The 12587-nt window shown below is 43.4% G+C and overlaps 1 protein-coding gene across 1 annotated transcript in view; it reads left to right on the plus strand.

The window, feature by feature from the left end:
- The first annotated feature begins 1946 nt into the window (after positions 1 to 1946).
- The window catches only part of LOC107299046 (zinc finger protein 850-like), a 23206-nt gene continuing 12565 nt past the window's right edge, over positions 1947 to 12587 (plus strand). The window contains exons 1-4 of the mRNA XM_029286666.1: positions 1947 to 2957; positions 9038 to 9279; positions 9734 to 9919; positions 10160 to 10268. Of these exons, the coding sequence (XP_029142499.1) occupies positions 1947 to 2957; positions 9038 to 9279; positions 9734 to 9919; positions 10160 to 10268 (1548 nt within the window). The remainder of the gene's footprint in view (positions 2958 to 9037; positions 9280 to 9733; positions 9920 to 10159; positions 10269 to 12587) is intronic.

The raw sequence follows: 12587 nt of genomic DNA on the forward strand, positions 1-12587 counted from the left end.
GCTGCCTGATTTAAAACTTCTGCCTGTAATTTTCTGCTGGGAGATGGGAGAGGCTAAAATTTAAAAGGACTGGAAATGGGTATGGCCAGTCTAGAGAAAAGAAAGACTAGGGGGGACATGATAAGCAGTATTGCAGTATTTGAGGGGCTGCACAAAGAAGAGGGGGTCAGCTCGTTTTCCAAAGTGCCAGAAGGCGAGACAAGAAACAATGGGTGGAAACTAATTGAGGGGAGAAGGAACGTAGAACTAAAGAGAAACTTCCTGGCAGTGAGAAAAATCAACCAGTTTAACAGCTTGCCTTAAGAATTTGTGCTTCAACACTGGATGTTTTTAAGGAGAGACTAGACAGCCACTCCTCTGAAACGGTTTAGGGCAGTGTTTCTCAACCTTGACAATTTTAAGGCATGTGGACTTCAACTCTCAGTTGTCAAGGTTGAGAGTTGTCAAGGTTGAGAAACACTGTTCTAAAGGAAAGTATCTCACTTGTTAATTGTTTTCACTATTATGAAGTGTCTCCTTAATTCCAAGTTGCGTCTCTCACTGATTACTTTCTATCCATTGTTTCTTGTGTTGCCTTCCGGTGCAGAATTTGTGCTTCAACATTGGATGTTTTTAAGGAGAGACTAGACAGCCACTCCTCTGAAATGGTTTAGGGCAGTGTTTCTCAACCTTGACAATTTTAAGGCATGTGGACTTCAACTCTCAGAATTCCACAGCCAGCAATGCTGGCTGTGAAATTCTGGGAGTTGAAGTCTATATGCCTTAAAATTGTCAAGGTTGAGAAACACTGGTTTAGGGTCTCCTGTTTGAGCAGGGGGTTGGGCTAGAACAGGGGTAGGCAACCTCGGCTCTTTTATGACTCGTGAACTTCAACTCCCAGAATTCCTGAGCCAGCATGGCTCAGCTTGGGAACCTCTCCCTTCCCCCTCAGTATGGCTGGCTCAGGAATTCTGGGAGTTGAAGTCCATGAGTCGTAAAAGAGCCAAGGTTGCCTACCCCTGGGCTATAAGATCTACAAGGTCCTTTCCAGCTCTATTCTAATTGATATACAGACGCATATTTACACAGAAACCCATAAATTGTTAGGTGTCTATTTCTGTGGGCATATGTGTGCGTATATGTGTGATCTAGCCAAGCCAAAAAGAGAATTTTATAATCGAATCAATATTTGAACTTGGATATTGCTAGTCTTCCATCTGCCAAATGAATCATAAATAATGTTAGAAGTTAAGCTAGAATTTTGATGTTTTCATGCTAATATATGGGTTTTCTTTTTGCTGCTTTCACTTGTCTTGCAAATATTTGTTAAACAATAATGAAACTGACCCGTTAATATGAATCTTACAGACAAAGAGGATGCCAAGAAGAACACTCTGGACAACAGAGAATGAGAAGTAACGTTAAAATGCAAAACAAACCAGCAATCAAAACCATTTCCACGTCCTGCACCAAGTTTAAAAACTCTTCTCCTTTCTCATCAGGTGAGAGTCAAGGGAGAGAATAACAAGAACAAAGTTTTGAGCTGGGAAAAATAGAGTATTACATGAGAAGTCAAGGGGGATAATATCCAGGTTTTTAAAAAATGGAAATAACTGGAAGTCGTTGGGAAGGAAAAGGTCCTTTGAATGGCCAAAATGGGCAGGCATTAATTAAACCCTTTCAGGGAGGTAAAAATGACTTGACTCAAAGAACCTCCAAGTAAGAGATCAGAAACATTTTTGGCCTCCTCAAGAATCCATGAATATCAGTATTGAAAGAACCCCACAGACTGCCTAATGTGGGAAAATCACATGAACGAGAGGTTCCACCCAGTGAAAAGCGATACAAATGTTTGGAGTGCGGCAAAAATTTACTCAGAATAGCTACCTTGTGGTTCATGGAATGACCCATACGGAGAGAAGCTCTACCAGTGGTTCCAATGTGACAGATTTAGCATGCACACTGATATGGTAAGACACAAGAGGACTCACGCAGAAGAGAAACCATATGAGTGCTCAGATTGTGGGAAATGTTTCAGTTGGAATTCCCTCCTGGTACAACATCAAAGGATTCACACAGGAGAGAAACCATATGAGTGTCCTGATTGTGGGAAAGATTTCTCTTGGAAATCTGTCCTCGTGAAACATCAGAGGACTCACACAGGAGAGAAACCCTATAAATGTCGTCATTGTGGCGAAAGTTTTAGTCAGAATTCCTACCTGGTGAAACACCAGAGGACTCACACGGGAGAGAAACCCTATGAGTGTCCAGATTGTGGGAAAGATTTTACTTGGAATTCTGACCTGGTTAAACATCAGAGGACTCACACAGGAGAGAAGCCATATGAGTGTCCAGATTGTGGGAAAAGTTTCAGTCAAAGTTACTACCTGGTGATACACCAGAGGACTCACACGGGAGAGAAACCATATGAGTGCCAAGATTGTGGGAAAGGTTTCAGTTGCAAATCCGACCTGGTGAAACATCAGAAGACTCACACAGTAGAGAAACCATATAAATGTTGTGATTGTGGGAAAAATTTCACTCAGAATTCTCAGCTGGTGACACACCAGAGAATTCACATGGGAGTGAAACCATATGAGTGTCTGCATTGTGGAAAAAGTTTCAGTCAGAATTCCAGGCTGGTAATACACGCGAGAACTCACACAAGAGAAAAACCGTATCTGTGTCCAGATTGTGGAAAAAGTTTCAGTCAGAATTCCTACCTGGTGAAACACCAGAGGACTCCCACAGGAGAAAACTCATATGAGTGTCTGGAGTGTGGTAAAAGCTTTACTCAAAAAAGCTTCCTTCTGATTCATGGAAGGGCCCATACCGGAGAGAAGCTCTACCAGTGCTCCCAATGTGGCAAAAGATTTAGCATGCACACCAATCTTGTGAGATACAAGAGGACTCACATTGGGGTGAAAGTCTTTGAATGTCCTGATTGTGGGAAAAGTTTCGCACGGAATTCTGACCTGGTGATACACCAGAGGACTCACACAGGAGAGAAACCATATGAGTGTCTGTATTGTGGGAAAAGTTTCAGTCAGAATTCCAATCTGGTGAGACACCGGAGGACTCACACAGGAGAAAAACCATATGAGTGTTCGGATTGTGGGAAAAGTTTCCAGGATAATTCCAATCTGGTGAAACACCGGAGGACTCACACAGGAGAAAAACCGCATGAGTGTCCAGATTGTGGGAAAGATTTCAGTAGTAGATCTAGCCTTATAAATCATGTAAGGTTACACATAGGGGAGTAACCATTCCAGTACCCAAATTGCAGGCAAAAATTGTTTTGCACAAAATTCCTCCCTTATCACAGACAAGAAATTCCACTTGAGACAAAATTTGATCTGTGTAGAAGAATTGTGAATTTTGTTTCTTGTCTCTTGCTGGAAACCCAGCTGAGCAATTTATTATTTAATTTCTTGTCTGATTATTTTAGTGAAGTTAGTATGGTATGGTATGGTATGGTATGGTATAGTATAGTATAGTATAGTTAGAATAGTATAGTTAGTATAGTTATAATTGATAGTATAGTATTAGTATTAGTATTAGTATTAGTATAGTATAGTATAGTATAGTATAGTATAGTATAGTATAGTATAGTATAGTATAGTATAGTATAGTATAGTATAGTATAGTCCATGGATGTGTATTAGGTATGTTTGCTGCCTTGATATTTATACATATAATAAAGGGGGATATAAATATGTATGTATTGATGTATTTTGATGTGTGTAGAGGAATCTTGAATTTTGTTTCTCTTCTCTCATTGGAAGCCCAGCTGAAGAATTAACCATTTAATTTCTTGCCTTATTCTTTTTCGTCAAACGTGTCTTAGTATCAGCCATGAGGGAGGAGATCTCAGCTTCCTTTCTCTGGACCAGTGAAGTTGTTTCCTTTCACAGAGTCGAGGTGAATTGCTGTGCTGGGCCAGAGAAAGCGAGCTTGGATCTATATTAGGACTGATTGCCACCTTGAGTTTTTTCTACATATAATGAAGGCGGGATATAAATATGCATGTATGTATTTTTATTTATTAAGAAATTAAGAAACTCAAGGTAACTTCAGAGGGCTTACAGTAATAAACACTGTAAACTGAGAGTGCTGTAAAGCATTCTGGAGTGGTATATAATTCTAATTGCTATTGCTATAATAAAGAAATAGCTGTAAAGCATCTTCAGTTGCACCTTAAAGAAATGAATCCAGTGCCGCTCACACCGCAAAGATGTTAGATGGGCAACCTAGGGGCCCCCGTTATTGTGTCAGCTGCTGCGTTCTGCACCAGTTGACGTTTCTGGGTGGCCTAAACAGGATGGCCAGGGTATGAGTGACCCCTGTGCAAGGCCTCCCAGTCGAGGAAAGGGCACAATTGACACAATAGATGAATCCCCCCCCCCCGTCACAATCTCCTCAAGCAGTAGCCATGGGTCCAGGAGGACCTACAGATTCTGGACCAGCTCAGTCGCCAAAGGAGATCACACGATCCCAGGACACTGAAACTGTCACAAATACGAGTCAATTGCCAAGAATCTGAATTTTGTTCATGTGGACTGTAGGGGTGCTGCAACGGTTGTAATTGTGAAAAATGGTCACAAGTCACAGTTTTCAGTGCGGTTGTAATTTCAAATGGGTGATAATGAAATGCTATCAGTCTCAGACTACCTGTATATACTTGGGTATCGTAGTATGGAGGGCCGTCCCCTAGTGGTTCTTAAAAAGGAGCAGCCAAAGGCTTGAGCCCCGGGGCACGCCAAATTGCAACTGAAGGAAATAAAAGTTATTCTTTTATAAAATATAACAATAAAGTTCTAATGTAACGATTGAAGGGGAAAAAGTTATTCTTTTGTAAATTGTAGAAATATAATTGTAGAAATGTAATGCCAATATATGAGACTGTCTATTTAACATAAATGTAACACTGTAGTGCAAATGTAGCAATGCACTGCCACATGTGTGAGAAGGTTTGTTTACTATTTCCTGCCTAAAAATCCTCCGGACACAGGAACTTACACTTTGAGTACAAATCCTACTATCAAAGAGGGGGATTTTGACCCTAGGTGAAAATTACAAATAAACAAGATAACAGCAGATGGGTGGAAGAGGTCAGGATGACTTTTAAGTACAACTTCAAAGTACATCTATAAAGATGAAAGAGCTTCTTAGATGTGACATGCATTGTAAAGGTATAAAATGCAGAGCTTGAAACCAGGTTATTGCTCTCTTGGAAAACATTCGAGTGGGAAGATTCCAGGAGGCCGCGTTTGCAAACGCTCTTGTTCTTTTCTTTTCTTTTCTTTCATTATTTTTATGTTATTCTCCAATAAAACTTTTGTTTTGTTAACCAGACTTGTCTTCGTATTGTGAGTATCAACTTTCGACTGAAAGTAGAAATAAAACCACGGTAATAAAGTGCCTCCCATTTTCAGTCCCCAAAGCCGGTCCAGAAGGATATCATGGTCGATGGTATTGAAAGCTGATGAGAGGTCTAGGACAGTGGTTCTCAACCTTTTTAATGCCGCGACCCCCAACCGGTCGTAAGTCGAGGACTAAACCGGTCGTAAGTCGAGAACTACCCAGCCGGTCGTAAGTCGAGGACTTTCCCTGCCTGGGAGCGCCGCGCATGCGTGGTTCCGCCCCCTGCGCCGGCCGAGGCGTAGCTGGCAAGCGGCAGAGACGGAGCAGGCCGACCACCAGCTGGCCCAGCCCAAGGGAGGTAAGGCACCCGCCGGAAAAGGGAAAAAAAATGGCGGACAAAAAAAATGGCGGACAGCCTTGCTTGGCGACCCCCATGAAATGGTCGATCGACCCCAAATGGGGTCCCGACCCACAGGTTGAGAACCACTGGTCTAGGAGGAACAAAATGGTTGTGCCCTGTCTATCCCCAGGCCTCCAAAAGTCCATGAGAATTGCAACCAATGCCGTTTTAGTGATGTGCCCTGGCCTGAACCCAGCCTGAGAAGGGCCCAGGTGTCTTTCTTCTGCACAGCCCTTTCTCCAAAAATCAGAGCTGCAAAGAGTGGCAAAAATCAAAGTTGCAATCAGAGAGGGTGAGTTAAAGTTCCAGGCTGCCAACCTTTCATTCAGCTGCACTTAGAAAAGGTTCTAATCTGCAACAAGGAAAACCTCTCATGATTTTCTTACGTATAGCAAACTGTTGTTGAAGGTACGAAGCCGGTCCGGATGCCAACTGACCAGGAAGAAGGAAAATGACTCTTCCAGCCCTCTCCTGCGTTTGGAAAAGAAATAATAGGTGGTTCTTGGGTTGCAACAGAAGTTGGTGCCAGAATTTCCATCGCTTAGCAGGGAGGGGGCACCAACAGGAAATACCGTGCTCGTTAGCTAAACATGGGAGTAAAAGAAAATAAAATCCCAGAAGAGGATCAAGCTTCACTTTTTACAGCTTCGCTAAGTTGCAAGGCAAGTTTCCCTTGGTTTCGTTCTTGCAAAACAAGCTCCTGGCTCAGTTGCAGTGACGATGAGGGCGTCCCTGCGAGGCCCCAAAGGGCAGACGAGGGCTAGATCGTCCTTGTTGAAAAGTTATGGGTTTGGTCGTGAAAAGGTATAGGTTTGGTCGTGAAAAATTACGGGGTTTGGTTGCGAAGAGTTGAAAACGACCCTTCGTTTAAAAAAAATCTTAGAAACTCCAGAAATCAGTGTTTCTCAACCTTGACAATTTTAAGGCATGTGGACTTCAACTCCCAGAATTCCACAGCCAGCAATGCTGGCTGTGGAATTCTGGGAGTTGAAGTCCACATGCCTTAAAATTGTCAAGGTTGAGAAACACTGCTCCAGATAGAGACAGAAAGAGCGTATTTTCAGCCTCACGGCACTAGGTGGCGCTCTAACACAACAACAGCGCCTGGAAAACCGCCAATCTAACAGCGGCATCGCAGGCGGCTGGGTTGCGACATCCAACGGAAGAGGGGGGGAGAGACGGGAAGGGTCTGAGACGAAAAGAGTTAAAACCAGCGAGTATTTGCTAGAAAGGAGGTCGAGCAGAGGAGAAGGGCAGAGGAAGTTTTCTCTTCCGGCACACCATTGGAAGGATGGAGGCACGCGGTGTGGCTCTCGTGCTTTCCCCAGGGTCGAAGCAGCAGCTGGACGGTGAGTGGAGGGCAGGTCGGAGGAGAAGCCGGGAGCAAGTCGGGCTGCCTGCTTTCCTCCGGGGTGTAAAAGCAGAGAAGCAACTAGGTCAGGGGTAGGCAACCTGGGCTCTTTTATGGCTCGTGGACTTCAACTCCCAGAATTCCTGAGCCAGCCATGCTGAGGGGAAAGGGAGAGGTTTCCAAGCTGAGCCATGCTGGCTCAGGAATTCTGGGAGTTGAAGTCCACGAGTCATAAAAGAGCCCAGGTTGCCTACCCCTGAACTAGGTGAAACAACATGTCGGCTGCTGTTGCATATTCTTTCTCTTCCCAAATCTTTTTTTCACTTATGCTGCTTGATTTAAAACTTCTGCCGGTAATATTCTGCTGGGAGGGACTAAAATTTAAAGGGCTAGAGACTAAACCATATAAAGAACGGTTGCAGGAATTAGTTATGGCCAGTCTAGAAAAAAGGAGTGACATGATAGCAGTATTCCAGTATTTGAGGGGCTGCCACAAAAAGGAGGGGATCAATTTATTTTCCAAAGCAACACAACACAAGAAGGCAACACAAGAAACAATGGATAGAAAGTAATCAATGAGAGACGCAACCTGGAATTAAGGAGACACTTCATAATAGTGAAAACAAAACAATTAACAAGTGGGATACTTTCCTTTAGAAGTTATAGGTCAGTGTTTCTCAACCTTGACAATTTTAAGGCATGTGGACTTCAACTCCCAGAATTCCACAGCCAGCATTGCTGGCTGTGGAATTCTGGGAGTTGAAGTCCACATCCCTTTAAATTGTCAAGGTTGAGAAACACTGTTATAGGTGCTTCATCACTTAAGGATTTAAAAAAAGATTCGATAGCCAGCAATATGAAATGGTATAGAGTTAAAACCAGCGAGTATTGCTAGAAAGGATGTCGAGGAGAGGAGAAGAGCAGAGCAGAGGAACTTCCATCTCCTTCAGTTTTCATGTAACTCTTGATTCCTTGAGATTTTATTGAGACATTCTTTTCCTGGCAAGTAAGGAGTTTCATGGGTAAAACGGATGATTTAATTCTGTTCCAGGATTTGGCCACCATTTTGTCTGTTAGTGTCTGCACATTTCTAAACTCGGGTCAAAATATTTAAGTGAATGCACTTCTAAGACGTTCTGTACACTGAAATGGAGATATTGTCTACATTAATAAATAAATGTACAGTATATGTGTGATTTATCGAAGCAAAAAAGAATTTTAGGATTGAGTTGATATTTGAACTTGGATCTGTTAGTCTTCAATATGTCAAATGAATCATAACGTTAGAGGTTAAACTAGAATTTTCCTGTTTCTTCTTTCATGTTAATATATGGGGGGGTATTGCTGCTTTTACATGTCCTGCACCATTTTTTTTAAACAATAATGAAACTAACCTATTAATATGAATCTTACAGACAAAGAGGATGCCAAGAAGAGCACTCTGGACAATAGAGAATGAGAAGCAGCATTAAAATGCAAAACAAACCAATCAAAATCTTTTCCACTCACTCCGGAAAGTGTAAAAACTCTGCTCCTTCCTCAGCTAATAGAGAGAGATAAGCAAGAGAATAAGAACAAAGGTTTGAGTTGGAAAAAATAGAGCATGTGGAACTCAAGCAAGCATTACATGGGAAGTCAAGGGGGATAATATCCAAATAAAGAAAAAGTGGAAATAACTGGAAGTTAATGGGAAGGAAAAGGTCAGTTGGATAGCCAAAATAGGGAGGAATTAATAAAATCCTTTGATGAAGGGAAGAGTGGCTTGAATGAAAGTACCTCGAGGTAAGAGATCAGAAATATTTTTGGCCTCCTCAAGAATCCAAGAATATCAGTATTGGAGAAACTCCGCAGAGGGCTTATTGTGGGAAAAATATAGATTGCAGACCACAGCTGATTATGCACAAGAGGATCCACCCAGTGAAAATCCATAAAAATATTTGGAGTGCGGCAAAAGCTTTACTCAAAAAAGCTTCCTCATGATTCATGGAAAGACCCATACCGGAGAGAAGCTCTACCAGTGCTCCCAATGTGGCAAAAGTTTTAGCATACACACCAATCTGGTGAGACACAAGAGGATTCACACTGGGGAGAAACTCTTTAAATGTCCTGATTGTTGGAAAAGTTTCACTTGGAAATCTGACCTGGTGGTACACAAGAGGACACACACGGGAGAGAAACCATATGAGTGTCCAGACTGTGGGAAAAGTTTCAGTCAGATTTCCAATCTGTTGACACACCAGAGGACTCACACGGGAGAAAAACCATATGAGTGTCCTGATTGTGGGAAAGATTACTGTCGGAAATGTGNTCAGTCAGAATTCCTACCTGCTGAAACACCAGAGGTCTCACACAGGAGAGAAACCATATGAGTGTCTGTATTGTGGGAAAAGTTTCATTCAGAATTCCCTCCTTGTGAGACATCACAGGACTCACACAGGAGAGAAACCATATAAGTGTCCAGATTGTGGGAAAAGTTTCACTCAGAATTTTGACCTGGTGATACACCAGAGGATTCACACAGGAGAGAAACCATATGAGTGTTCAGATTGTGGGAAATGTTTCATTTGCAATTCTGACCTTGTCAGACATCAGAGGACTCACAAAGGAGAGAAACCATATAAATGCCATTGTGGGAAAAGTTTTGTTCGGAATTCCAACTTGGTGATTCATCAGAAGAATCATACGGGAGAGAAACTCTATGAGTGTCCACAGTTTGGGAAACGTTTCAGTTGCAAGTCTGAACTTGTGAAGCACCAGAAATGTCACAAACGAGAGAGACTGAATGAGTGCCTGGATTGTGGGAAAATTTTTACTTGGCATTCCAAGCTGGTGATCCATCAGAGGACTCACACGGGAGAGAAACCATATGAATGTCTGTATTGTGGGAAAACTTTCAGTCAGAATTCTAACCTGGTGAGACATCAGAGAGCTCATACAGGAGAGAAACCATATCAGTGTCCAGATTGTGGGGAAAGTTTCAGGCAGAATTCATACCTGGTGAAACACCAGAGAACTCACACAGGAGAAAAACCATATGAGTGTCTTGAATGTGGGAAAAGTTTTAGTTGGAATTCCCGTTTGGTAATACACTGGAGGACTCACACAGGAGAGAAACCGTATGAATGTCCGGATTGTGGAAAAGATTTCAGTACTAAGTCTAACCTTATAAGTCATGTAAGCTTACACATAGGGGAGTAGCCATTCAAATACACAGATTGTAGACAGTGTTTCACACAAAGTTCCTCCCTTATCACACGCAGCTTACTAAAGGCAAGCTGTTCCATTGTTTGATTGTTCTTACTGTCAGAAAATGTCTCCTTATTTCTAGGTTGAATCTCTCCTCGATCAGTTTCCATCCGTTATTCCTTGTCAGGCCTTCAGGTGCTTTGGAAAATAGGTTGAACCCCTCCTCTCTGTGACAGCCCCTCAAATATTGGAAGACTGCTATCATGTCATCCCTGGTCCTTCACTAGACTAGTCATGCTAAATTCCTGTAATCGTTCTTCATACGTTTTAGCCTGCAGTCCCCTAATCATCTTTGTTGCTCTTTGCACTTTTTCTAGAGTCTCAACATCTTTTTCATAGTGTGGAGACCAAAACTGGTTGCTGTATTCTAGGTGTGGTCTTATTAAGGCTTTATAGAGTGGCATTTAGTAAGCCTTAGTAAGGTTTTACACAGTGGTTATTTCTACATGTTGTGTTTCCACAAAAGTAAGACCTGGTCTTAACTTTCTTTTGGGCTCTGAAGCAAGTACTAAGATTTACTTTTGGGGAGGGCTTACTTTTTGCCAGTACCAGTAGGCCGTGAACACGTAGGGTGGGGTGGGCCCTGTGCATGGGGTGGAGAAACAACATGGCGGGGAGAGTGGTGGCGGACCAGGTACAGTACCGGTGCACGTGGGGCGCATGCCCTTCCCATGCCAGGCCAGCCCCCACAGCCCGGGAGCGGCCATGCTGGGCAGTGGCGGGAAGGGTGCTGAAGTGGGGGCGGCTAGGCACAGCAGGTGGAGTGCCGGAGGCTCAGGGAGGGAGGGTGGTGAAACGGGCGGGCGGGGCGCGTGCCATTCCTGTGCCAGGCCAGCCCCTGCAGCTCAAGGGCGGCCATGCTGGGCAGTGGCAGGAAGGGCGCTGAGGTGGGAGCAACTAGGCCGACCAAAGTGGCAGGTGGAGTGCTGGAGGGAGGGTGGTGAAGCGGGCTGGTGTCCTGCCGTCAGCACCCATGCCAGCTACCCCTTCCCCGTGGAGCTTTCCCCAGGAATTGCATTTTTTCCCTTGCCTGACTTCCAGCCCCGTGCCATTTCTCCTTCATGATCCGCTGTCCCCGCGTGCAGGGAAACAAAAAGTTTTTTGGGGGGGAAGGTCAATCAATTCCACCTTTGTGAGATTTTTTTTTTTTTGTGAGAAGTTGGAATTGATTGACCTTTTGCAGGACACCACATGGCGCTTCATGCCATTGCCGTTGCATGGTGCTTCGGGCCGGCCTGCCGCAGAGTAACAGCAACGGCTCTAGAGGCCTGGCTGTGGCGGTCCTACTGGTAAGCTAAGCGAGTGCCCTCGCCCCAAACTAGAGCTTACCTTGGGGGGGGTGTCTTATATTAGGCCCACCCCAAAAATCAAGCTGGGGCTTACTTTCGGGGAAACACGGTATCATAAAGGGGGACGATTTGCAGCAATAAAACCTTAATACAGAAACCAATAAACCCCATACATAGCAAATGGCAAAATGCAAAGCCTGCAGGGAACCTCTAGCAAGGTTGATGGCAATTTGTATCGTCTGGGAGTCTCGGAAAGGTGATTCTTGCTTTTGTTCAAATTAGAAGTTAACCAGGCCCAGGTATGGACATTTAAAGTCAATCAGATAAAAATAAAGCACTCTGGGATGTAAGGTAAAAGGCTTTTTTTATTAATTGCTGAGCTTTCGTTAACAACCTGTTAACATCATCAGAGCAAAGGGCTAAATGAGAAGGGGGAGTAAGCAAGCGCATAAATTTACATAACAGTTCTATAACGGTTTTAGTGAGGCATGTGCACATAGCGTGCTTAAGAAGCTCTTAAAGGGATAAAGCAGTCAGTCTCAAGACCATTTTCAAAAGTCGCGCCTATCAGCTGTTTGGGAATTGGGCTGTAATGTTTTGTTTCTTTGAATGTGATAAGTTATATTTCATTGCAGGGGGGAGTTTTGGTCTTGGTCTTAATATTCTGTTGTTACTTAGGTGTTGTGTGTGTATGTTTTGTTGTGTGTGAGTGTCTTGTGAGGTTGCAGGATTTGTGTTTTGGATGTTTGTGTCCTGGACGTTGTGGTCAGGGGGGTTGTTGTTTCTGTGTGTGAGAATATCAGAACGTGGTGTGTTGATTGTGTAAGTTGTCATGGTTGTGTTAGAGTTATATTCTTTACTTAGGTTTGATGAAGAGGATTGTGTTGTAGAAAGGATATCTATTGTGTTGGTTTGGGGTTTGATAAGTGGGTGGGGTGGTGTTTTTGTGTTATTATTG

This window comes from Protobothrops mucrosquamatus, unplaced genomic scaffold, assembly GCF_001527695.2.
Source record: "Protobothrops mucrosquamatus isolate PMUCROS unplaced genomic scaffold, P.Mucros_1.0 scaffold4479, whole genome shotgun sequence".
NCBI classification, from domain to species: domain Eukaryota; kingdom Metazoa; phylum Chordata; class Lepidosauria; order Squamata; family Viperidae; genus Protobothrops; species Protobothrops mucrosquamatus.